This window comes from Paroedura picta, chromosome 17 (assembly GCF_049243985.1).
Source record: "Paroedura picta isolate Pp20150507F chromosome 17, Ppicta_v3.0, whole genome shotgun sequence".
Lineage (NCBI taxonomy): Eukaryota > Metazoa > Chordata > Lepidosauria > Squamata > Gekkonidae > Paroedura > Paroedura picta.
Window position 1 is genome coordinate 326,278 of NC_135385.1, and position 24,568 is coordinate 350,845.

At 49.3% G+C, this 24,568-nt stretch overlaps 1 protein-coding gene across 1 annotated transcript; it reads right to left on the minus strand.

The window, feature by feature from the left end:
• Positions 1-1,298: 1,298 nt before the first annotated feature.
• LOC143827291 (acyl-coenzyme A synthetase ACSM4, mitochondrial-like) lies at positions 1,299-20,788 on the minus strand. The gene is made up of 14 exons (XM_077316744.1): positions 20,639-20,788; positions 19,090-19,306; positions 18,241-18,451; positions 17,239-17,446; positions 14,146-14,289; positions 13,906-14,062; positions 12,162-12,241; positions 9,408-9,531; positions 8,659-8,739; positions 8,435-8,536; positions 7,979-8,106; positions 5,893-5,992; positions 3,139-3,258; positions 1,299-1,976 (listed from the first exon to the last, which is right to left on the minus strand). Exons 2-14 carry the CDS (start codon positions 19,288-19,290, stop codon positions 1,890-1,892), a joined length of 1,743 nt encoding a protein of 580 aa, XP_077172859.1. The 5' UTR covers positions 19,291-19,306; positions 20,639-20,788; the 3' UTR covers positions 1,299-1,889.
• Positions 20,789-24,568: the final 3,780 nt, after the last annotated feature.

The following is a 24,568-nucleotide window of genomic DNA, read 5'->3' on the forward strand; positions in this document are numbered from 1 at the left end:
GAGGAGACCAGCCAAGGTTCCAGCACGGTGAGAGCCTCTGGGCATTCTGCTATATCCCCTCAACTTGAGAACTGTATGCAAGAGACATTTTGGCAAATGCTTAATGAAAGGGATGAAAGGTGAAGTGGGGGAGAAGCCAAGGGGAATCCGATAGGGAGCCTAGGAGCTCCTGGAGAACAAAGACTGCCCAAAAGAAACATTATTGCAGCTCTTCGGTACATTCAGGGGATGAGTCCTCAAAGGGCAAGGTGGAATTTCTTTCAGACGAAGAAAGGGGTGACGAAATGCAACTCCCGGAAGCATCTAAAAGATGTTTTAATCCTGATGATTATCAGTACCTGCTGGGGACTTGTCTACCTGCGTTGGATTTGAGGCCCAAACCAGGAGCAGGGTCCTCTGAGCCAGACCCATCTTCAAGAATTTTTCTACCCAGAGGATGATCTTCCTAAAAAGTTCTCCTTGCCCCCATATTTGGAAAAGCAGTATAGGGCTGAATGGAGCAAACCTATGTCTAATAAACAGCTCCCAGCCTTGGCCAAGAAAATATATTCTATGATCATAGAATCATAGAATCATAGAGTTGGAAGGGGCCATAGAGACCATCTATTCCAACCCCCTGCTCAACGCAGGATCAGCCCTAAGCATCCTAAAGCATCCAAGAAAAGTGTGCATCCAACCTTTGCTTGAAGACTGCCAGTGAGGGGGAGCTCACCACCTCCTTAGGCAGCCTATTCCACTGCTGAACTACACTGACTGTGAACATTTTTTCCTGATATCTAGCCTATATCGTTGTACTTGAAATTTAAACCCATTACTGCGTGTCCTCTCCTCTGCAGCCAATGGGAACAGCCTCCTGCCCTCCTCCAAGTGACAGCCTTTCAAATACTTAAAGAGGGCTATCATGTCCCCTCTCAACCTCCTTTTCTCCAGGCTGAACATTCCCAAGTCCCTCAACCTATCTTCATAGGGCTTGGTCTCTTGGCCCCAGATCATCCTCGTCGCTTTCCTCTGTACCCTTTCAATTTTATCTACGTCCTTGTTGAAGTGAGGCCTCCAGAACTGCACACAGTACTCCAGGGGTGGTCTGACCAGTGCCGCATACAATGGGACTATGACATGATTAATCACGCTGAACAATTATTCAGAGTGCCAATTGTTGACTGCCCTGTGATTGATTTGCAAACATTTGGTTTACTTTCAGAAGAGGGGCAGGGGACTGTGAAGGATCCCATGGACAAAAAAACTGAATTTGCCCTGAAAAAGACATTTGAGATGGAACCATTTTCAGCCAAAGCCTCTTCATTTTCAGCAATATTTAATTCCAGGGCACTGGCACTGCAGCCAAAATCCTGGTAGAGACAAAGGACAAGAGGAATGTGATGCCAAGTCCCTTAGGAGGGGAGATAGAAGATATAATAATTATTCTTCTTTTCGTACGTGGCATTCCTTACCACATTTCCAATAGGGCAAAAATAAGTCTTGGGAGGGAAGTCTTGCAAACAGGAACCAGGAAGTCTTTGAACTGACGCCCAGCCAATCAGGGACAGACTGCTTTGCAGGAAGTTAATCCGCAAAACGCAGAACATCTACATTATACTGGGGGGATTTCAAAGATGCTTTTTCAAATATGCCGACTTATATCCACTCCTGGATATTGTGGGGGAAAGGTAGGGTCACCACTGATCAATCATGCTTGTTGCAGAGGGAAAATTGAAAGCGCCCCAAATCAAAATGGAAATCGAATTAACAGTACAGAGGGGAGGGAATTATTTGGGCTGGGAGAGGATAAGAAGCAACATGCAGACTCGACCCAGCAGAGAAAGAAACAGGTGCTCCTGGTATCATCACGATGCGGATAATTTTCTTGGCTATACAGGGTTGCCCAAACTTCAATGGTCTCCCCATTCTTTCTTCCTTAACTCGTTTCTTCTGATTTTCCCTGTGGTTGTCTTTGGCAACTCCTGGACAAATTCCATCTAGGAAGACAAAGGAGCAAGACATTATGACTTTTCATCGCATCCAAAACAACCATGGACTATTTCTGTTGAGCAACTTATGCTTCATAATGCCTGTCCAGAGTGGTCCCAGTTTCACATTAGGTGGTCAGATCCTGAGGGAGCAGAGTGGTAGAGCTGCTTTGACAAAAGCAGGTTACAAGTATTTTTAATAGAGAAGATGGATGGAGCTAACTTCAAGGTGTGAGTGTGTGTGAAGCAGGGATGCCAGTTTGCAATGCTTTATTGCATAATCAAGAAGAAGAAGAAGAAGAAGAAGAAGAAGAAGAAGAAGAAGAAGAAGAAGAAGAAGAAGAAGAAGAAAACTTGGGTTTTATACCCCACTTTTCACTGTCCTAAGGAGTCTCAAAGCGGCTAACAATCCACCTTCCTCCCCACACAACAGACACCCAGTGAGGCAGGTAGGGCTGATAGAGCCCTGATATTACTGCTCAGGGAGAACATCACTATCAGCACTGTGACTTGTCTGCGGTCACCCAGCTGACTACATGTGGAAGAGCAGGGAATCAAATCCGGGTCACCAGATTAGAAGCTGCCGCTCCTATCTACTACACCACGCTGGCTCTCAGATGTCCTCTTAGGGTCCAAGATGAAGCTGGCGCACGAAAGCTAATGCGGCAATAAATCTGGGCATTGTTGAAATATCACAAGATTCCTGTGGGGGCGAGATCTGAGTGTAGTCGCACCTTAAAGGCCAAGAAGATTTCCTGGCCTAGAGACTCAAAGTCCCCTTGATCAGATTTTCGACGAAGGGCGCTAACCCCCTGGAAATCTTGTTGGTCTTTAAGGTGCGACTGTGTTCTTTTAGCGTAGGACCTAGTCTGCACACAAAAGATAATGCACATTCAACGCACTTTAGAAGTAGATTTTCCTGTTCCGCACAGGAAAATCCAGCTGCCAAAGCACATTGAAAGTGCATTATCCTATGTGTGCGGAATGGGCCCAGGTCAACAGGAGTTTCTACTGCTGAAACTAAGAATCCTTTTTTGTTTTCGGCACTTCATGAAAGGGATGCCTGCCTCCAGGGTGAAAGGAACGCCACTGAGATTTGATAAGGCAGTTCTGACGGACGTTTTCCAGGGTTTTCACCCTGGATAGGCCTCCATTCCTTGAGCTTACTTACTTTCCTTGGATATTTGTATGGAGCAGTAACCTTCTTGACATGTTCTTGAAGCTCGCGGGTTAATTTTTCCTTATCTTGGGCTGTAGAGTTCAGGGACAAGACCACAAAAGCCTTCACCACCTGCAAGACAAAGTTGGCACAAGAAGGCTACTCAGAACGGAAGGCGGTGAGCTTTGTTTCCTACTGAGGCCCTTGTATAGTTCTGAAACATTCCAGAAATCTTTAAAATTTAAATTGCTTGAATTTGTCTCTGTAGGAGGCCATTCACAACAGGAGACTTGCCTCCTGAGGGTTTTAATCATTCCTCCATGGGGTTTTCTGCAAGTGATCGGGGATCTGAATTGCCCTGTCTTTTATATACATGTTATTATGCCAATAAAGGTATTTGACTCTGAATAATCCAACCGCCATTGGAATGACCACTTTCCATCCCAGGAAGTGGCCAAACTGGCTCTCCAGATGTCCATGGACTACAATCCCCATGAGCCCCTGCCAGCCCATGGACATCTGGAGAGCCAGTTTGGCTGGGGATCCAGACCCCTTTCTTTGGAGGGAAGGAATATCGCCATGTCCTAGTGCTGGCCTTTCAAATGCCGTTGCAGCCGAAATGTGGTTTCCCAACCTCCGCCCATCCATTAACAGATGAGTTTCAACAGCAAGCACTGTGTAATTTCCGGAGACTTTGCATTGTGTGACTTTAAATGAATTAAATGAATTATGAATGACAGGCGATCCAGGGTGCCCCAGTGGAGTGGCCGGCCCTGAGTGGTGTTGGCTCTGGGTCAGAGACATCAGGAAAGTGTTTCCTCTTTCTTCTCAAGGTCTGCCATAGAATTCGGTGGGAGCCATTGAATTCTGCAAGAGGGAAAGGTGGGAGGGAACACTAAAAGCTCAGGGTAACGGAGGGTGAGAGAGAACCAATCAGCCGATTACTTCTCTAATCTTAAGATTAAGGGATGGGCAGAAGCCTAAAAGACCTGGTTCAGTTCAGGGCTTGGAATGTGGGGTCTCCTGGGAAGGGCTCAAGGTCCCTTCGGACAATTTCACCCAGTACAGTGAGGGTGATCCCAGAGCATTTCATTGGAGGCATGGATTTCCCCTCTGCCAGTCTGGGTTTCTTTTTCGGGGTGGGTAGGGATTGCAAATAGACTCTGTTTTCAGGTTCCTGGAATATTTCAGCATAGGTCAGGCAGCACTGACTGTGTTCCTGGCATTGGGTTTTGTAGGCCTCCTTGAGTGTCCTCTGAGAAAGGTGGTTTTGTAAATACGTTAGGACATCAGCAAATCAACGCATGTTATAGAGCTACAGCGGCTCATAGAATCATAGAGTCATGGAATCATAGAGTTGGAAGGGGCCACACAGGCCATCTAGTCCAACCCCCTGCTCAACGCAGGATCATAGAATCATAGAGTTGGAAAGGGCCACACAGGCCATCTAGTCCAACCCCCTGCTCAACGCAGGATCATAGAATCATAGAATCATAGAGTTGGAAGGGGCCATACAGGCCATCTAGTCCAACCCCCTGCTCAACGCAGGATCATAGAATCATAGAGTTGGAAGGCGCCACACAGGCCATCTAGTCCAACCCCCTGCTCAACGCAGGATCATAGAATCATAGAGTTGGAAGGGGCCACACAGGCCATCTAGTCCAACCCCCTGCTCAACGCAGGATCATAGAATCATAGAATCATAGAGTTGGAAGGGGCCACACAGGCCATCTAGTCCAACCCCCTGCTCAACGCAGGATCATAGATCATAGAATCATAGAGTCGGAAGGGGCCATAGAGGCCATCTAGTCCAACCCCCTGCTCAACGCAGGATCATAGAATCATAGAATCATAGAGTTGGAAGGGGCCACACAGGCCATCTAGTCCAACCCCCTGCTCAACGCAGGATCATAGAATCATAGAATCATAGAGTTGGAAGGGGCCACACAGGCCATCTAGTCCAACCCCCTGCTCAACGCAGGATCATAGATCATAGAATCATAGAGTTGGAAGGGGCCACACAGGCCATCTAGTCCAACCCCCTGCTCAACGCAGGATCATAGAATCATAGAATCATAGAGTCGGAAGGGGCCATAGAGGCCATCTAGTCCAACCCCCTGCTCAACGCAGGATCATAGAATCATAGAATCATAGAGTTGGAAGGGGCCACACAGGCCATCTAGTCCAACCCCCTGCTCAACGCAGGATCATAGAATCATAGAATCATAGAGTTGGAAGGGGCCACACAGGCCATCTAGTCCAACCCCCTGCTCAACGCAGGATCATAGAATCATAGAATCATAGAGTTGGAAGGGGCCACACAGGCCATCTAGTCCAACCCCCTGCTCAACGCAGGATCATAGAATCATAGAATCATAGAGTTGGAAGGGGCCACACAGGCCATCTAGTCCAACCCCCTGCTCAACGCAGGATCATAGAATCATAGAATCATAGAGTTGGAAGGGGCCGTACATGTGTCGGATTGCAGGGGGGATTCCAGCTCCTCCTACTGAGCACTCCTGAATGGATGTCGTGACTGGCGCATGATGCCCTCTCTCCCAGATTCACCTCGTGGGCCCCGGGCAGCTACACAGCATCCGTCAGGGGTGTGTCAGACATACCTCCGACCGTGGCCCTTCAGAAACTCATCTCTCATGGGTCAGCTTGGACCAAGTACAATTGTCACCCTGGATCTTCCCGCATTTCTGAGCCCAGTGCTAAAGGACGGAGCGGAAAGAGACAGGGGCCCCTGCGCGTTCTCATTACCTCTCCTCGGATTGGGTCCGGGCTGCTGACGGCGGCAGCTTCCGCGACTGCTGGGTGCTCTAGGAGAGCGCTTTCGACCTCAAACGGTCCAATGCGATACCTAAGGAAGGAGAGGGGGAAATCAGAGGAAGACGAAAAGGGAAGAATGTATTGGTTACATTTGTCCCACAGAATTATGTCTGAAGGGAATTGTGGCTGAATTTGCAGACCAGTGTAGCAGAGGACAATTTTGGGGTTCGCCGGACTGGATGCTTCTAGGTTGGCCTACGTGGATTTGCAGTGACTTTTCTCTGTTGCTTTTGCTCCTCTTCTTCCTCACAAGAATGTTTGATGGCAAAAAGGGAGGGGTCAGGTGAGGTGGAGGGGCAAGGAAAAGCCTTGAGGAAATCTGGGGAAGACCCAAGATTTCCCCAATAATATTTCCCCAGGGAAATAATTAGGAGATGAGCCAGTTGGGTTCTATTTGCAGTCTATTTGCAAGTACATTTCTGTAATTCAAGGAAATGTCTGTTCTCTCCTTGCTGAATAGAGTTTTACACACTTTTTTGAAGTGAGAGGTAGGAGATCCATCCACATTACTCCCAGGGTACCTATGGGGAGTGAAAAACCAATGATTCACTTGAACCCATTCCAGTGTGTAGCAGCTAGAGCAGGGGTAGTCAAACTGCGGCCCTCCAGATGTCCATGGACTACAATTCCCAGGAGCCCCCTGCCAGCATTCGCTGGCAGGGGGCTCCTGGGAATTGTAGTCCATGGACATCTGGAGGGCCGCAGTTTGACTACTCCTGAGCTAGAGTGTCAGACAAGATACAGGGGTGGCCAAACTGTAGCTCTCCAAATGTCCGTGGACTACAATGCCCATGAGCCCCTGCCAGCATGGCCAATTGTCAGGGGCTCATGAGAACTGTAGTCCATGAACATCTGGAGAGCCACAGTCTGGCCACCCCTGGATTAAGATATCGAGGACTGAGGCTCAAATCCCTACTCTACCATGGACATCTTGAGGGGTGTCATGTGTCCTCCCTCGTAGGGGAATTGTAAGGATGAAGTGGAGGAGGGAAACAAAGTAAGCCACTTTTGAATCCCCTTTGGGGGAAAAATAGGGCATAAAGATAGCGAATAATAATAATAATAAATAACAATATCAACTAGTCATTAAGGAAATAGCTACAGCTAATATATTATCATTATAACTAGAATTAAAGCCCGTTGTAGCTGATACAACGGGCGCTAGCGGGGGGGGAAATAGCAAAGAAAGAGGTAGAAAGGAAGAGAGTGATTAAGATAGAGAGCGCTTCGCAGTGGGAAGAGGAAGGGGAGAGGTTGTCCAGTCTGTAGGGGCATGGGGTTGAATATGTGTGTTGTGTGGCAGGTTGTGGTGGTGTAGTGACAAATTAGGGTGTGGGTGTGGAGAGATGGGTGTCAAGAACCTGTGGTTTGGAATGTTAGCTGAGTGTGGGAGAGGACTGACCTTTGGCTCGGATTCAAGCTCGGACACCCTGGACACGCTCCTCCCACAGGGGCGTTTCACAAATATAGAAGAAGAAGAGTTGGTTCTTATATGCTGCTTTTCCCTACCCGAAGGAGTCTCAAAGCGGCTTACAGTCTCCTTCCCATTCCTCTCCCCACAACAGACACCCTGTGAGGTGGGTGAGGCTGAGAGAGCCCTGATATCACTGCCCGGTCAGAACAGCTTTATCAGTGCTGTGACTAGCCCAAGGTCACCCAGCTGGCTGCATGTGGGGGAGTGCAGAATCGAACCCGGTATGCCAGATTAGAAGCCCTCACTCCTAACCACAACACCAAACTGGCTCTATATAGAGGAAACATGGATGGATAAGGATATGCATGCGTTTTAAAAATAATGGCAGTATTGCTTGTTTTCAATAGGTTTCATTATCTTGAAATTTATTTGGGGTTGTATTATTGGTATGGTACTTAAGGACATGCCGTTTCCTTCTTATCCTGCCTTCATTCATTCTAGGTGAAGAAATGTGGTATGGAAATGTTTTAAATGAAAGTACCGTTAGGCTGGGTATGCAAACCCTCCAAAGGAAACCCATCCTTCCAAACAAATAAAACCAACCCTGCAGTGTTGATGATATCATCGTCTCGTCCAACAAACCAAATATACCCATCATCGTCCTTCTTTCCTCTGTCTCCTGTAATGTAAAAAGAACCCCGTTCTGTTGCAGCCGTCTTCGCTGGGTTATCCTAGTGAGACATTTCAGAAACAAAATTAGCCATGGATGCTTGCTTCATTCATTCATTCATTCATTCATTCATTCATTCATTCATTCATTCGTGTACCGCCCTCCCAGGAGGCTCAGGGTAATTTACATGAAACGTATAAACAATACATGAAACAATCCATAACATATATGTAACCGTAACAATCATACAATCATATTCTTCCTCTTGGCCCGTCCAGAGATGCTATGACTTAAGTTTCCAAAAGTGTATGCGCACGCACGCACACACAAACACACAAATACACACACGAGGCCTCTGCCATTCTCCAGGGCGTAGCTGGATTCCTTACAATGTATTGAGAGAAAAGGCCAAGGGGCCTCTGAGGCTGCACGTTGATGGCGATATTCCCTTCCGCTCCCGGGGGCAGAATGTTTGTGTTTTCATCTACGATCTAGAAGAAGAGAAATACATCACTGAGCCAAATCAGTGGTTAATCCAGCCTGTTTTTCTGAAAAAGAAAAAGAAGAACAGCTCTAAGTGAACACTTAAAAGAAGTAAACGTGTCTGACCAACCTGGACATCATACGGTGCGCATGGTTTCCCCATTGAACCAGGATTGATCTTCATCCCTCTGACAGTCGCGCAGATCATACCCTGTCGGAGAGGAGCGTGTTTCTCTCAGTGGCCCTGAGGACAAGAGAAACTCAACGCACATTTATTCTTATTTCAACAGGGCTCACCCCTGAGTCTGGAGCAAGGGCCCATAGCTGTCAGATGTTTGGCCAACCTGAGAAATTTAGTTTTTTCTCATATTCACGGAGCTCCTCCAAATTGACAGCAATTGAACTGGCTGTGACTCAACTGGAAGTTCTTATCTTGGATCCAGATGTTCACCAAGGAGGGGTTCTCCTCCTGGAAGCAACGTTGACGGAGGAGTAGCCAAGAGAATGGGGTCTACAGCCAACAGTCACAGATAGGTGGACGTGGAGGAAGCAAGGACCCTGTATTCCTGTGAAGGTTGCAATTGTGTGTACAAGATTGAAGAGCCATTGCACAATTGCACCTGCCTGGTATGCACAAAGTCCCCTATTCAGTCCTGGACATCTCCAGTTTCAATGGTAGGCAGCAGTGGGCTGTCATAAAGGGGTGGCCAAACAGGGGCTCTCCAGAGGACCACGAACTACAGTTCCCATGAGCCCCTGTTCATGGTCATCTGGAGATCCAGGATGGCTACCCCTGTGCTAGAATCAGGTGCATCTGATGGTTTAAAATGCCCCCCACCCAAGGGATACAAATAAGACTTTTAATATCTGGGCACCTACTGTTTCTGTCTGTCCGTACATTTCGTAGATGTCCAGTCCTGTCTGGCTTTTCCACTTCTCCATCACTTCAGGGTTCAGCGGCTCCCCTCCACTTACGCAGTACTTCAGACTCATGAACTTGTAACTGAAAGAGGATGCGTAGGCCACTTAAGGCTAATTCTCGGGGTTTGTAGGAACCACAGCATCGGCGCAGCGGCTGGAGCAGCAAATAACAGTGACTGGGACCAGACTTTTAAATCTCTGCTTGGCCACAAAGCTTCCCAGGTGACCCTGCAATAATTGCTCTCTGGGTTCATTTCACATACCTGATAGGGTTGTTGTGAAGGTAAAAGAGGATAGTCATGTATTGTGTGGAGAAATAGTGAGTTTAAGACAATCTAGGAGTTTTCCAACAGTGCCCTCAAGACGGAAAGACTGTGCTTAGTCAGGAAAGAGCCAGCGCATTTCCGCACATTGGTAAAAATAGCGTTACGCCAGCTGAATGGCGTAGCACTCAATATTGCGCCTCCTGGCCCCTCCTCACCTTTTTGCTGTCTCACTCTTATCTGATGCTTTTTTGCACTTTTCACCCTCCACCAGGGTTGCTGGAAATGGCGGAAGAGAGCAGTGCGCTTTATATGTGACTGTCTTCCGCCTGTCAATCAATCCAGGCAACCAATCCCTTTTCTCCATACTTTAAAGCTCCCGCTATGCCCTCTAATTTTTTTAAAATTCATACTTCACCATTTAAACGACTAGGCATCTAATTATAGACACATAGTGATTTTTGAATGCTACCCCTTATGGAATTATGCGTCTTGATATTTTTTAAAATTAAATTCATTCCTGATTTTTTTTGGGGGGGGGGGTGAACATTAGAGAGGCATGCTTTGTGTTACAACTCTGGAAAAAAATTATTTCTGGCATCGCCCGCACACTTGTCTGCCTATCTGTTGCTCCAGGATGTTAGCCATTTTAGCCATTTTAAAAAAGACATTCCTGTCCCCAGGAACAAGGGAGAGGGAGGCGGGTGCAAGGGCAGGACAAGGCAGCGCGTTTGAGCCTCCATATTTTCCCTCTGCTGGTTGCTCTCCCTTAGCTTGCTTCCACTTTATGCGATTCCCCAACTAGCGCTTTAAAATGGAGGATGTAGCAAGCAGTTTGCTGCCTAGATGCTGCATGCTGGTGATGTCGTATGGAGGGGCCGGAATATAATGCCTACGTAAGGTTAGCATTTCACTACGTTTAAAGGGTGCGGAAATCCCCCCAGTAATCTTGAAGCTGCAATCTTGACATATGCTAAAACCACTCTTTTGGTTGACATCTGGCTGCATGATCTCTAGTAGGGGAGAGTTGCAGGGTGTGACAAAATTCCTCCCTATTTCATACATCCCTCCTAATTGGCTAGCGACTGGGTGACTGTGGGCCCTCCCAGTTCTCACAGAGCTCTTAAACCATTTAGAAACGTCTGAAGACTCAGGGCCCTGCCCAGTTCTCTCACATCCCTCACAGGTTGTCTATTGCGGGGAGATGAAGGGAAAATGTTTTTGTAAACTGCTTTGTGATTCCTTTGGGTAGTAACAGTAGTAAACAGCAGTGTACAAAAATCCATCTTCTAAGGGGCAACAGTGAAAGAAGCATGTGGGCACCTAACATTATATCAACAGTACTCGGAGGAATTGGTTGCCATGTAATCTCCCCCTAAGAAGAGTCTCCAGTCTGATTTTCCCTCCACATATCTGAGGACATGGCTCTGGAAAGCTCATCTGTAACCACTAGGCCACAATTCCCAAAGGTCGGTCCTCTCCCACACTCAACGAACATTCCACACCACAGGTTCTTGACACCCATCTCTCCACACCTACGCCCTCATTTGTCACCACACTACCACAACCCCTCACACAACGCACATATTCAGCCTCATGCCCTTACAGACTGGACAACTCCTTCCTCTTCCCAATGTCAAGCTCTCTCTATCTTAATCCATCTCTTCCTTTCTACCTCCCTCTCTCTTTGCTATCCCCCCCCCACCCCTGCTAGCTCCCGTTGTATCAGCTACAACGGGCTTTAATTCTAGTAAATCTTTTATAAATTGGAAGCGAGTTATGGTTCTCTGATCTACGTAGCACTCTCCCGTCTCAGAAATGTTAGCCCAGTGTAAAGGGAAGGCAAAGAGCAGGGTGTGTCCTTGCAGTATCTCATCCCCCACATGGCCAGGGGCTAGGTCTGTGGGAGACCACAGAGGCAAGGCCTCACAGGTGTGATAGGTCTTGGCTCTCTCAGCTGCAGCCCTATACTGTAGCCAGGTGGTGGTTACTCAGAGAGTTCCTTTTGCCACCCACCTGGAGTTGGCACCCAACCAGAACAGGGGATGGGCAAGGACGGAACTGGCCTGCAAGGCAAAATCAGGCTGGGTAGCCTGCTTCTGACATTTCTAGATCTTTGCAGTTTCTGGGCAATTTAAGGGAGATCCTCTTCATTGACACAGAAATGCCTAGCTATCATTTTGAAAGAGCAAGCTAGTATGGTGTAGTGGCTACTAGTTTTCCTACTAGGGGTAGGAAAACCCAGTTTCAATTCCCCCATTCAGCCAGCCCCAAATTTCAGAGGGTGATTGTGCACCAGTCACTGTTGTTCAGCCAATCCTCCTTCGTAGTGAGCACAACATAGAGGTGAACTGGGTATGCCAGCCTGAGAGAAAGGGTGAGTGAGTCTGTGGGCCTGTTTGGGGTGTGCAGCCATGGGGTGTGGGATGGGCTTGTTCCCTTAAGGTACCTGGTAAGATCCTGTTGCACCAACATGCGGAACAAGGTTGGAACACTCAACAAGGTAGTAACGGGAAATCGAGAGAGAGTCTAGAAAGAGAAGCAAATTTGGCACATGAGCTACGTGCGGAGATCTAACCCAGAGGCTGAATCAACAGAGAATCATGCTAAGGACGTTAAAGTTACAAAATGATGCATACAGGTGTTGGATCTAGGGAGAAAGATCCGTCAGTGGAACAGGCTTCCTCGGGAGGTGGTGGGTTCTCTATCTTTGGGGATTTTTAAACAGAGGCTGGAGAGCCATCTGACGGAGAGGCTGATTCTGGGAAGGCTCAAGGGGGTGGCAGGTGACAGTGGATGAGCGATTTGGCTGTGAGTGTCCTGCATAGTGCAGGGGGTTGGACTAGATGACCCAGGAGGTCCCTTCCAACGCTATGATTCTATGATTCTGGTGAGTTATCATTAAATATTTTGACATCCCAGTTTTCTGACCTAGATGGCCAGTGTTTTATACTAGTTGGTTTATCGCTGGGTTAAAAAAAGACCTGTATACAGCCTCTCCAGACTTGCTTGAGTCCGCGGACAGCTGAAAAAGTGGAGCAAACCCAACGAAGACAATAAAAATAAGCTTAGTGAATCAAAATAACAAACCAGGGCATAAAAACAGGTAAAGGAAGAAAATGGGTTTGAAAGATGGGTCTGCAGTCTAGGAGACTCTTTGGAGGCTCAGAGAGACTTACAAACGGACATTAAAATACAACATAGTTAGAATCATAGAATCTAGAGTTATAAGGGACCTCCAGGGTCATCTAGTCCAACCCCCTGCACAATGCAGGAATTCACAACTACATGCTCCCCCACAGTGACCCCAGTTCCATGCTCAGATGATGTCCGTCTACCCGCCCCTTTACAATTCCCCTCAATCCACAGTATTAGCATCCCTTTCCCCATTTAATCCAGGCCATGTCAAGCACCGACAAAACTCACAAACAAACTTCTATAATAAGGTGAAAGGTCAAGGTGTCCCCTGTGCAAGCACCGGGTCATGTCTGACCCTTGGGGTGACGCCCTCCAGCGTTTTCATGGCAGACTCAATACGGGGTGGTTTGCCAGTGCCTTCCCCAGTCATTACCGTTTACCCCCCAGCAAGCTGGGTACTCATTTTACCTCGGAAGGATGGAAGGCTGAGTCAACCTTGAGCCGGCTGCTGGGATTGAACTCCCAGCCTCATGGGCAAAGCTTTCAGACGGCTGCCTTACCACTCTGCGCCACAAGAGGCTCTATAATAAGAAAGCTTTAATTGGAAGTAGCTCGGGTCGCTAAAGCATTTGAAGTCAAGACTGTTCAATACAGGAACAGTCAGCACTTATCAATACAATTCTCCCACCCAAAACCTGAGAGTTCCCAAGGGAGGGGGAGGAGCCCCTCACCCAGGTGCCATCCCAGGCTTCCTGCCAAGGTGTTGAAGTTAGCACGGCCTTGGTCAGGCCGGCGCCTCGGGCTAGCTGATAAGATGTTTACAGGAACTAGGCAACATTGTTTCACAGCGGGGAGACTATGCAGTGTGAAAATGCAAGGATCAAAGAAGGGGGGGGAATCAAAGGAGGCTACAAGCAAGCAGCATGGTTACATGGGAACATTTCAGAAGGACAGTATTCAATATGGAGTCAGACAGGTTCATAGAACAAAAGAGAGCAGGGACTGATCCTGACAGGCCACTGACAGAAATATAGGGATACAGGCAGACATCTTACGTTCAGGATGGTGGTTGGTTCCACTTCTGGCAAGTGGTGGGCAAAGACACAAGACCCATGGGCCCAGGGGTCGAAAAGGGACCCTATCAGAGCTACCACCCAGCCGGTATCTGATGTGCACCATAATGTATCTGAAGGCGTTAAGTCCAGCCAGTATCTGGAAGGGCAGAGGGAAAGAGCATTAGTGTGGAAGGACCTTTGAGTCCTGAGCACGTGTCCAGGAAGGCTTGCGGTCCTTACCTGTCCTTCCAGACTGGCCTGAAGCCCAGGCTTCCTTGAGAATGTTCTGCCATCTTGGGCGGGCCGGTCGTTCCACTGGTGAAAAAAGTCATCATAGGGTCTCGCAGTTTCGTTTTCACACAGGTGTGGTCAGCAGACGCCTCTCTGTGGAAGAAACGGCATCGGGGAGCTTAAAGTACCTGTCTTTGGACAGAGATGAGAGGGGTGTGCATCGTTTCCCCTCTTTCATTTTGCCCTCCAGAGTGAGGGAAAATGTCCTGGGCCAGCTTCAAGACTGAACTCCAAGCCACACTTAGAAGAAGGAGGAGAGTTTATGTTTATATACCCCCACTTTTCTCTACCCGAAGGAGTCTCAAAGCGACTTCCAGTCGCCTTCCCTTTCCTCTCCCCACAACAGACACCCTGTGAGGGAGGGGAGGCTGAGAGAGCCCTGAGATTACTGAAGAAGAAGAGTTGGTTCTTATATGCTGCTTTTCCCTACCCGAAGGAGGCTCAAAGGGGCTTACAGTCGCCTTCCCTTTCCTCTCCCCACAACAGACACCCTGTGAGGGAGGTGGGGCTGAGAGAGCCCTGAGATTACTGAAGAAGAAGAGTTGGTTCTTATATGCTGCTTTTCCCTACCCGAAGGAGGCTCAAAGGGGCTTACAGTCGCCTTCCCCTTCCTCTCCCCACAACAGACACCCTGTGAGGGAGGTGGGGCTGAGAGAGCCCTGAGATTACTGAAGAAGAAGAGTTGGTTCTTATATGCCACTTTTCCCTACCCGAAGGAGGCTCAAAGGGGCTTACAGTCGCCTTCCCTTTCCTCTCCCCACAACAGACACCCTGTGAGGTGGGTGAGGCTGAGAGAGCCCTGAGATTACTGAAGAAGGAGAAGAAGAGTTGGTTCTTATATGCCGCTTTTCTCTACCCGAAGGAGGCTCAAAGGGGCTTACAGTTGCCTTCCCTTTCCTCTCCCAACAACAGGCACCCTGCGAGGTGGGTGAGGCTGAGAGAGCCCTGAGATTACTGAAGAAGGAGAAGAAGAAGAGTTGGTTCTTATATGCCGCTTTTCTCTACCCGAAGGAGTCTCAAAGCGACTTCCAGTCGCCTTCCCTTTCCTCTCCCCACAACAGGCACCCTGTGAGGGAGGCGGGGCTGAGAGAGCTCTGACAGAATCGCTCTGTGAGAACAGCTTTATGTGGACTGTGACTAGCCCAAGATCACCTTGCTGGCTGCATGTAGAACCAGACCCAGCTCGCTGGATTAGAAGCCAGCACCCTTAACCATGACACCAAGTGGACTTTGCAGTTTTGACCATGCAGTGTCCTGGCTCCCCAAATTGAGCTTTGGCACAGAGGGTGTGAGGGAATTCTTTGTTCAAGTGCACAGGAATCGGGACCACATCTACGGGGTGGGGGAGAGTTCGCCCTCTGACCCTCCATGCTGTTTTGCTGGCCTAAAAAGCCCGTCAAGTGATGCTGTTTTTCTATTTGGGGACAGTTCATGTAATGGGCAAATTCTGGCACAAAGTTGGGGGGGGTGTCTGTGAGAGGGAGATCCCGCTCAGCCACTGGCCTTGTAGGGCAACCTTTAACCAGTCAGTCTTTCCTCACTTAAACAACCCCACTGGTGTGTTGTGAGGATAAAGCAGAGGAGTGGAGAACTGCTGATGCTGCCGTGGCCTCCTTGGGAAAAGGGCAAAAATAGATCCCTGGTAGGTCCCATGAGAGTACATGGACCGCCATGTATCACGAAGCTGTGACTTCAGCAGATACACAGTGGCTTTTTCCACACCAGGAATTAGGCCTGACCCACCCGCTTGTCTCGGATCAGGCCAAATTCCTGCTCCCTGATGAATCATAGAATCATAGAGTTGGAAGGGCCATACAGGCCATCTAGTCCAACCCCCTGCTCAACGCAGGATCAGCCCTAAGCATCCTAAAGCATCCAAGAAAAGTGTGTATCCAACCTTTGCTTCAAGACGGCCAGTGAGGGGGAGCTCACCACCTCCTTAGGCAGCCTATTCCACTGCTGAACTACTCTGACTGCGAATTTTTCCCCCCTGATATCTAGCCTATATCGTTGTACTTTGGCGCTGGTCCGGGGTGGTCCCAGGCCTGGTGTGACTTGGTTGGCCTTTCTTGCTGTGAGCCTGTGTTGGGCCAGGCCTGCCTGGAAGGGGAAAGGTTGGGCCATCCTGGCCCAGCTTCTCCCCACCTTTTGCCGTAATACTGCATTCTTTAAAATAGAAACAAATGCTCTAGATCAGGGGTAGTCAACCTGTGGTCCTCCAGATGTCCATGGACTACCATTCCCATGAGCCCCTGCCAGCTTTTGCTGGCAGGGGCTCATGGGAATGGTAGTCCATGGACATCTGGAGGACCACAGGTTGACTACCCCTACTCTCCAGCAAACGCTGTCAGGGGCTCATGGGAATGGTAGTCCATGGACATCTGGAGGACCACAGGTTGACTACCCCTGCTCTCCAGCAAACGCTGTCAGGGGCTCATGGGAATGGTAGTCCATGGACATCTGGAGGACCACAGGTTGACTACCCCTGCTCTCCAGCAAACGCTGTCAGGGGCTCATGGGAATGGTAGTCCATGGACATCTGGAGGACCACAGGTTGACTACCCCTGCTCTCCAGCAAACGCTGTCAGGGGCTCATGGGAATGGTAGTCCATGGACATCTGGAGGACCACAGGTTGACTACCCCTGCTCTCCAGCAAACGCTGTCAGGGGCTCATGGGAATGGTAGTCCATGGACATCTGGAGGACCACAGGTTGACTAGCCCTGCTCTCCAGCAAACGCTGTCAGGGGCTCATGGGGATGGTAGTCCATGGACATCTGGAGGACCACAGGTTGACTACCCCTGCTCTAGATAGCTCCACTGTGCTGTGCATTATGACAGAGTCACCCGGGGCATTTATTTTTATTTGAAAGAACATACTATGGCATTATGACAGAATAACACACCCAGGGCGGACGGCGGAGAACGAACCAAATCTGTGCTTGGAAGAGGTATCGGGAAGAGGCGGGGCAACGTGCCCGTAGCCCAAAACTTGATGTGGCATGGTGCAGCGTCTCCCACGTGGTCAGTGAGGGCTACTTACGTGCAGAGGTCCCTGAAGTTCCACCAGCCCTCTCTCTTGCCTTCAGATACCATCAGTTTGGTTTTTAGGAGAGGGCACTCGGCCGCCACAGAATCCACGGCCGGAGCGACAGCTTCCGTGGTGATGATGCCTCGGGCCTTGGAAGCCTGGAGCCTGTACTGGATGTCTTTGGCGGTTAATTTGGAAATCCCGGGGATGGCCACGATTCCTACCAGAGCAAGAGAGAAAGGCAGAAGACAGCTTGCTCCGTGGGCCTCTCAGTTTGCCCGATTCCTTGTGGGGGAACCATTGGCCACTGAGCAGAATGGAATGCAGGTTAATTTCGGGAGATCCCCAGATCAGTGTGAAAGCTCACCTTCCCTTTATGGCTCAGGACAAAATGGCTCTCATCCTTCTGTCCCCCAACCCCAGGGGGTTGCTGGCAGGGGCTCATGGGAATTGTAGTCCATGAACATCAGGTTGACTACCCCTGCCCCAACCCACTCAATTGTATTGTTTGACACAAATATAATTTAAATCGATGCGTGTGTTTGCCAAAAACAGATTCAAAAAAGGAAATTGCTGTGCATGAAAATCACACACAAACACACACACACACACCACAATTTGTACACCCCTACCGAGCAGCTGAGTGAGAAGGCAATAATGGTACATCCCCTTTTTATCAGATCTCGAAAGCACAGCCAGGTCAGAATGAGTGACCACCAAGGAAGACTGTGCAGTGGGACTCAACAGCAAGCTCCCTCTGTTTCCTGCTGGACAGCTTGCTGGATGAGAGGCCACCAAGGAAGACTGTGCAGAGGACGGCAATGTTGCCATTGGGGTTGCCATATTTGTGGTTTGAAGCCACTCATGTACATATTGAGCAGCACTCAACGTCCTCGTTGGTGGTCAGAATTTACATGTGACTTCTAGAACCGCCCCCGCCAAGCTGTCCAGCAAACTGATGTTCTATTATGTCCTCCTAGATTCTGCAATCTTTTTTTTTGTTTGTTTATTGACCTGTCCTTATGCAAGCCACATTCACCAACCACCATTCTGGGATCCGGGGAAGAAGGATGATGATCCTGTCTCCTCTCTGCAGCCCACAGTGGTCTGAGAGGACACGGGCCGCTTTCCGGGACAGGGCTCCCAGCTCCTCGAAACTCCACCTTACTTCCCCTCCTCTGCCGTCGATCCACCAGAACGCTGGGTTGGAAGGTCTCTTTCCATCCTGTGCAATGGACACAAATGCGGGTGGGAAATGGTTCACTTGCTTCTTAATGGAGCCCCTTTGCAGATGAACATTTCTGTGTGTCCATATAATGTGCCCTGTCATGCACCCAGCCTCCAGAACCCATTCAGAGGGGGACTCCTCTTTAGGAGAAGACTCTTGCTGGAGAAGACTCTTGCGAGTCCCTTGGACCGCAGGGCGAACAAACCGGTCAGTCCTAGAGGAGATCAGCCCTGACTGCTTCTCAGAAGGCCAGATCCTGAAGGTGAAACTCAAAGACTTTGGCCACCTCATGAGAAGGAAGGACTCCCTGGAGAAGAGCCTGATGCTGGGAGCGATCGAGGGCAAAAGAAGAAGGGGACGACAGAAAACGAGGTGGCTGGATGGGGTCACTGAAGCAGTCGGTGCAAACCTAAATGGACTCCAGGTGTGAGTGGGTGACCAGGTATTCATTCATAGAATCATAAAACCATAAAGTGGGAAAGGGCCATACAGGTCATCTAGTTCCCACCCCCTGCTCAGTGCAGGATCATCCCCAAGCATCCAGGATAAGGATCTGTCCGGCTGCTGCTTGAAGACCACCAGTGAGGGGGAGCTCCCCACTGCCTGGCTAAGCTGTAGAAGAAGAGCACGTCTACCTTTTCCATTTGGGACCATTTGTCCAGCACATCACTTGCGTAGTTAAAGTACTCTGGCAGCTGCTGATCCTCGTGGCTCAGGACTCCATATTTTGCAGAAAGCGGCACGATAAGCAGCCGGTTATGTCTGCAGAAGGACCCGGGAGGTGACTGAAGCCTCCAGAAGGAGGTGAGGATCTGCGATCTCAGTAAAGTCTTCATGGCCAAAAAATTAGACCTGGGCAGCAAAGTTAGAAAACAGTCTAGGAAAACACGATGAAAGGAAGCAGAAATTGTTTTGTCCTACGTCTGCCAGGAGACCAGTAGACCCCACGAGAATTTATTTGTTTAAACCCATGTCCCTGTTTTGCTTTTAGGCAATATTTAGCGGTTTCTTTTTAAAATGGCTTCTTTCCCACACTTTCTTCCAGCATCCCACCCGCCAACATTGTTGTGACAGCAGAGTTGCAGGCATTCTGTCCGTCTTTGGCCCAGTGGTCGAGCCTCTGCTTTGCCTACAGAAGGTCCCTGTTTCAGGCCCTTCAGTCTCCAGTTAAAAGATCTGGTCGTAAGTGACCTGAGATACTGTGGAACGAATGAATCTTTATTTAGAATGAATCTTGCGATACTGTGGAGTTCATGCTGGGCAGAGTTGGCAGTATCGACTTCGATGGGCCAGTGATCTGATTCATCTTAAAGTAGCCTCATTCTGTATTCCATAGAATCATAGAGTTGGAAGGGTCTATAGAGGCCATCTAGTCCAACCCCCTGCTCAACGCAGGATCAGCCCTAAGCATCCTAAAGCATCCAAGAAAAGTGTGCATCCAACCTTTGCTTGAAGACTGCCAGTGAGGGGGAGCTCACCACCTCCTTAGGCAGCCTATTCCACTGCTGAACTAATCTGACTGTGAAAAACTTTTTCCTGATATCTAGCCTATATCGTAGTACTTGAAGTTTAAACCCATTACTGCGTGTCCTCTCCTCTGCAGCCAGCAGAAACAGCCTCCTGCCCTCCTCCAAGTGACAACCTTTCAAATACTTAAAGAGGGCTATCATGTCCCCTCTCAACCTCCTTTTCTCCAGGCTGAACATTCCCAAGTCCCTCAACCGATCTTCATAGGGCTTGGTCCCTTGGCCCCAGATCATCTTTGTCGCTCTCCTCTGTACCCTTTCAATTTTATCCACGTCCTTCTTGAAGTGAGGCCTCCAGAACTGCACACAGAACTCCATCATCTTTCTGTTTTATAAGGAGCAATCTACAGGCCAGCTTAAGAGCTGCACATGCAGCTTCTCAAACTCAGCACATCTAGAGTGAATGCATGTGCCTGCTTGGTAAATGCCCCAGTTTTATGGGAAGGGCCTTGCACGGGGAGTGTGAAATGCACCCTCATGGTGACCTCACTTCACAGGGAATGTCAATCAACGACAGGCAAGAAGAACCCATGATCCCTGCTGTTCTAATCTTAAGAGACGACGCTAGCTGTCTACATATTAGTAACCCACCAAGACTGGGGGTGCCCTCTGCCCCTCTTTTCTTCCGTGAGGTCCTAGAGGGCATGGCGTTACTGACCTGTTGGCCCCAATCCTCTCCAAGGATTATTCCGGCTTCCCGAGAAAGCGGCTTGCTGCTGCGGTTCAGGAAATGCTGGACTTTCTGCACCCGCTCTCCTGCCCTGGTAGAGTGAGGCCCTCAGCTGAAAGTATGCATAAAGAAGGGCCATCCATGGCACGCCGGTGTCCTCTAATAATTCACCCAGCAAGCAAGACATGACAGTACCTTGCCCTTTGGAGCCTTGGCCCTACTTCCCTTTTCACCCACATTTTAAGGGGTGTGTGTCTGTAAGAGGAGCCAACAGGATCCTTCCAAGAGCTGCTAAGTAGCCTCCTGATTCTGCACTGAACGGTCGATTGAGCTTTATTAGTGGCAGATTCAGGGCAGGCAGAAAAAAACGTGCTAAGTTCCATGGTGTGTTCTAATGCGCAGATGGAAACCTATGGCCACTCTGGTCTGCTTTGGATGCCCCCACCCTCTGAGTCGTCAACTGGGAGAGGGTCTTCTTGGTTGTGGCACCAAAGCTCTGGAGCTCTTTCCCCTGGGAAATTTGCGTGTCCCTTTCTGTTGCCATCTGTTGAAGACTTTGGCCCTTTCTGCACACACAGTTTACTTTTGATTTTCACTGGCTTGGTGTTGGTATGCGTTTAATTTGAACCCTGTGCTTGTACTCTGTACCTTTGTTAACATGTGGGCTTTCTCTTTTGGAATCGCAGAGTCTGTGTTCTGCATACCAATGGAAAAAAGCAGATATTCTTGCAACATTAAGGGCTTTATTGGAGGGGGGGAGAGTTGGCATGGTTGGTCTCTCCCTAGGAATCAGTTTTGGGCTGGGTGTGTTTTTTCAGATTGTTAGATGAGATTCTTTCTGCTGCATTTACTATCCAGTAGCCAAATTAGAGAGCCTCTTGTGGCGCAGAGTGGTAAGGCAGCAGACATGCAGTCTGAAAGCTCTGCCCATGAGGCTGGGAGCTCGATCCCAGCAGCCGGCTCGAGGTTGACTCAGCTTTCCATCCTTCCGAGGTCGGTAAAATGAGTCCCCAGCTTGCTGCTGGGGGGTAAACGGTAATGACTGGTGAAGGCACTGGCAATCCACCCCGTATTGAGTCTGCCATGAAAGCGCTAGAGGGCGTCACCCCAAGGGTCAGACATGACTCGGTGCTTGCACAGGGGATACCTTTACCTTTAGCCAAATTAGAAGGAGGTTCTCTCCCCTTCATCATGGTGATGTATAGCGATGTATCAGAGCATTGCAAGATTCTGACTCCTGGTGGGAAGAAAAAAATTGTTTGGTGTGACCAAACTGCCCCATGTTCACCTTGCAGGGCCCAGGTCTGCCTTGGCCACCCACCCCGTTCTGGCGGGCTCCCAACTCCAGGTGGGTAACAGGTGAAGTCCCATCAGCCGTAATTAAGCAGAAGAAAAAAGTCTCACGCTGGCGATGGCGAATGATTCATTCCAATATTCAAAACAATTTCAGAACGGATTCCATTTTCGATATCTTCATCAGTGATATGCTCAAGATTGTTAATGATCTTCTCTAATTGTGTTCTTATGGGTGATGAAATTACAGAAAATAACTTCACCAATGCCTTGGTTTCTGTAGTTCAATCCCAAAATGGTCGCCTAATATCCAAATTTGTAGGGGTCTACTAATATGAACATCACAATGTGTAATTCCTCTACAGCAGTGACTCCAGGTGGGTGGCAAATGGGACTGTCTAGGTAACTTCACTGCCACCACCTGGTTAAAATGAAGGTTGCAAGCTTGTTTATTCCAATGTCAATCCTGTTGAATTTAGATCAATTTGAACTTGGGTCTTCCTCTCCCCCCCCGCCCCCCACATTGAAACAGGAAAGTGTTCTGCATGTGATTAGGGTAGTTCAGAAGGGGGTGGAGCCAAGCCTCTTTCTTTTTTTTCTTGGAAGGGGGGGAGAGAGGATCGAAGAAGGCAGAGAAGGGAGAAAAAATCCAAGACCGACGGAAATTGAGAGAAATTAGGGGCTTTTCCTTTAAGGCAAGCTTGTCACATGAGCAGTTTTGGCCAATCAGAGCCTCTCTACCACGGAAGAGAGCCCTGATTCAAAACAGCCTGCTTTCTCTAATCCGAATCTTGAGATATTGAGCATTAAAAGCACTCTGAGATATTGCACAATAAAGGTAGGGTCATTCCCTATCAATCCTTCTTGCTGCAGAAGGAAAATTTAAATCCCCCAAAATCAAAACGGAAATCACATTCTGTGTAGAGGGCAGGGACTGAATCGACCTGGGATGGGAATAAAAGCTCCGTGCAGTTTACACCCAGGACTCCTAGCTGCCCTCCCCTTTTCACACCGGAGGTTTTGGCTCTGTGGTCTCCCCCAGACTGTGGTGACACCAAAACTCTGCCACCTTCTGCCATCTTGGTTGCCTATCAAGAAGTCTTCACACTTCGTCATTCAATTCTGTTATTTGTGTTTCCCTCTCCTGTAACACTTGTCTGGAAGACCCCCGTTCCCTTACAACGCGACCCCACCCCGCTGCTTCCTCAGTGTCCCTTTATCTCCCCCCCGTTTGCTCCTCTCCCACTCCTTAAACTAGAGTCTCCTCCCCCCTGGCTGTGCAGCCTCCATTGAAGGAAGCCCCGTGCCTCAGCAGGGCTTCTTTCCTCTTCCTTCTTCCGGGTGCTGTGAGGTGCCTGCTGAGGCTGCTGTTCATGGAGCGAACTCCCTTGCTGGCCCTTGGAGGGGGCAAGGGAGGTGGGCTTGCGGATTGCGCCTCGCTCCTCCCTACCCCTTTGCTTGGGGTTCTCAAGGCACTCAACCCCCCCCCCTTGAATCTCACTGCTATGGCTGCCTGTCCAGGGTCCAGGCCCACCGCACCCCCGTCTGACCGGCCATGAGCTCCCGTGCTCCAGGTACGTTCCCCTCCAGCCCTCCCCCCTGGGTACAACTGCAGAAGTGACCCCTTTAAAGGTATCCCCTGGGCAAGCACCGGGTCATGTCTGACCCTTGGAGTGACACCCTCCAGCGTTTTCATGGCAGACTCAATACGGAGTGGTTTGCCAGTGCCTTCCCCAGTCATTACCATTTTACCCCCCATCAGCAAGCTGGGTCCTCATTTTACCGACCTCGGAAGGATGGAAGGCTGAGTCAACCTTGAGCCGGCTGCTGGGATCCAACTCCCAGCCTCATGGGCAGAGCTTCAGACTGCATGTATGCTGCCTTACCACCCTGCGCCACAAGAGGCTCTTCAGTGACCCCTTTACCGAAGAGCTATTGCCTATGTGATATCCTGTCCCTGTAATTACCCAGGTGATGTTATATTAAGACTATAATTGCAGCCACTGAAGAAGCAATAGAAAGCGGGATTGAATACCCGGGACCCCGTTCTGGTTGCAAGATGATTTAGGACTTCATTTAATAAATCTCAAGAAGGCACAACATTTTGCCTGTTGGTTTCGTTTGCTTTGGGGGTACCCCCCTGGGCATGCCTTGTGGTCCTATACCTTGTCCACACTCCTGGTGGCTGCAGGTATCAGCCGGTGTCTTCGGCATCTCCCCATTTACCTGATTCTCCTTCCTAGGCTGCTGAAGGAGCCTCACTGTTCTGACCACCCATCTCTGACTCCCCCACGCTTATCTGGGTGCTGCAGCCGAATGGCCCACGCCCTGCTCACAGTCTCCCTGCTTGGGTTCCCAACTGCTTCAGGTGTCCTCCTGCCTGGGTGGGGGTGAGGCCACCAGCCCCCTCCTCCTGGATCTTTGCTCTATATACCCCCTCGACGCCAGGAATGGGAGCACCAGCAGTCCCTGTTCCAGGACGAAGCCCAAGGATGTGAGCATTGTGGGAATGAATTACTGCAAGGGTGCATCTCTCTGTATCTTCCCATTGCACTGGGCTAGTGTTTTCGAGATGGGGGAGCGCTACGTGGGGCAGAGAACCGTGACCACTTCCAGTTTAGGAAT

Bases quoted from the DNA above. Each gene is read 5' to 3' on its own strand.
- LOC143827291 (XM_077316744.1), bottom strand. From the start codon at position 19,290: ATGAAGACTTTACTGAGATCGCAGATCCTCACCTCCTTCTGGAGGCTT. The intron at 8,537-8,658 runs GTTGGTCAGACA...CTCTTCTTCTAG, and splicing joins GCGCACCGTATGATGTCCAG to ATCGTAGATGAAAACACAAA. The intron at 3,259-5,892 runs GTAATGAGAACG...TTTGTCTTGCAG, and splicing joins CGGACCCAATCCGAGGAGAG to GTGGTGAAGGCTTTTGTGGT.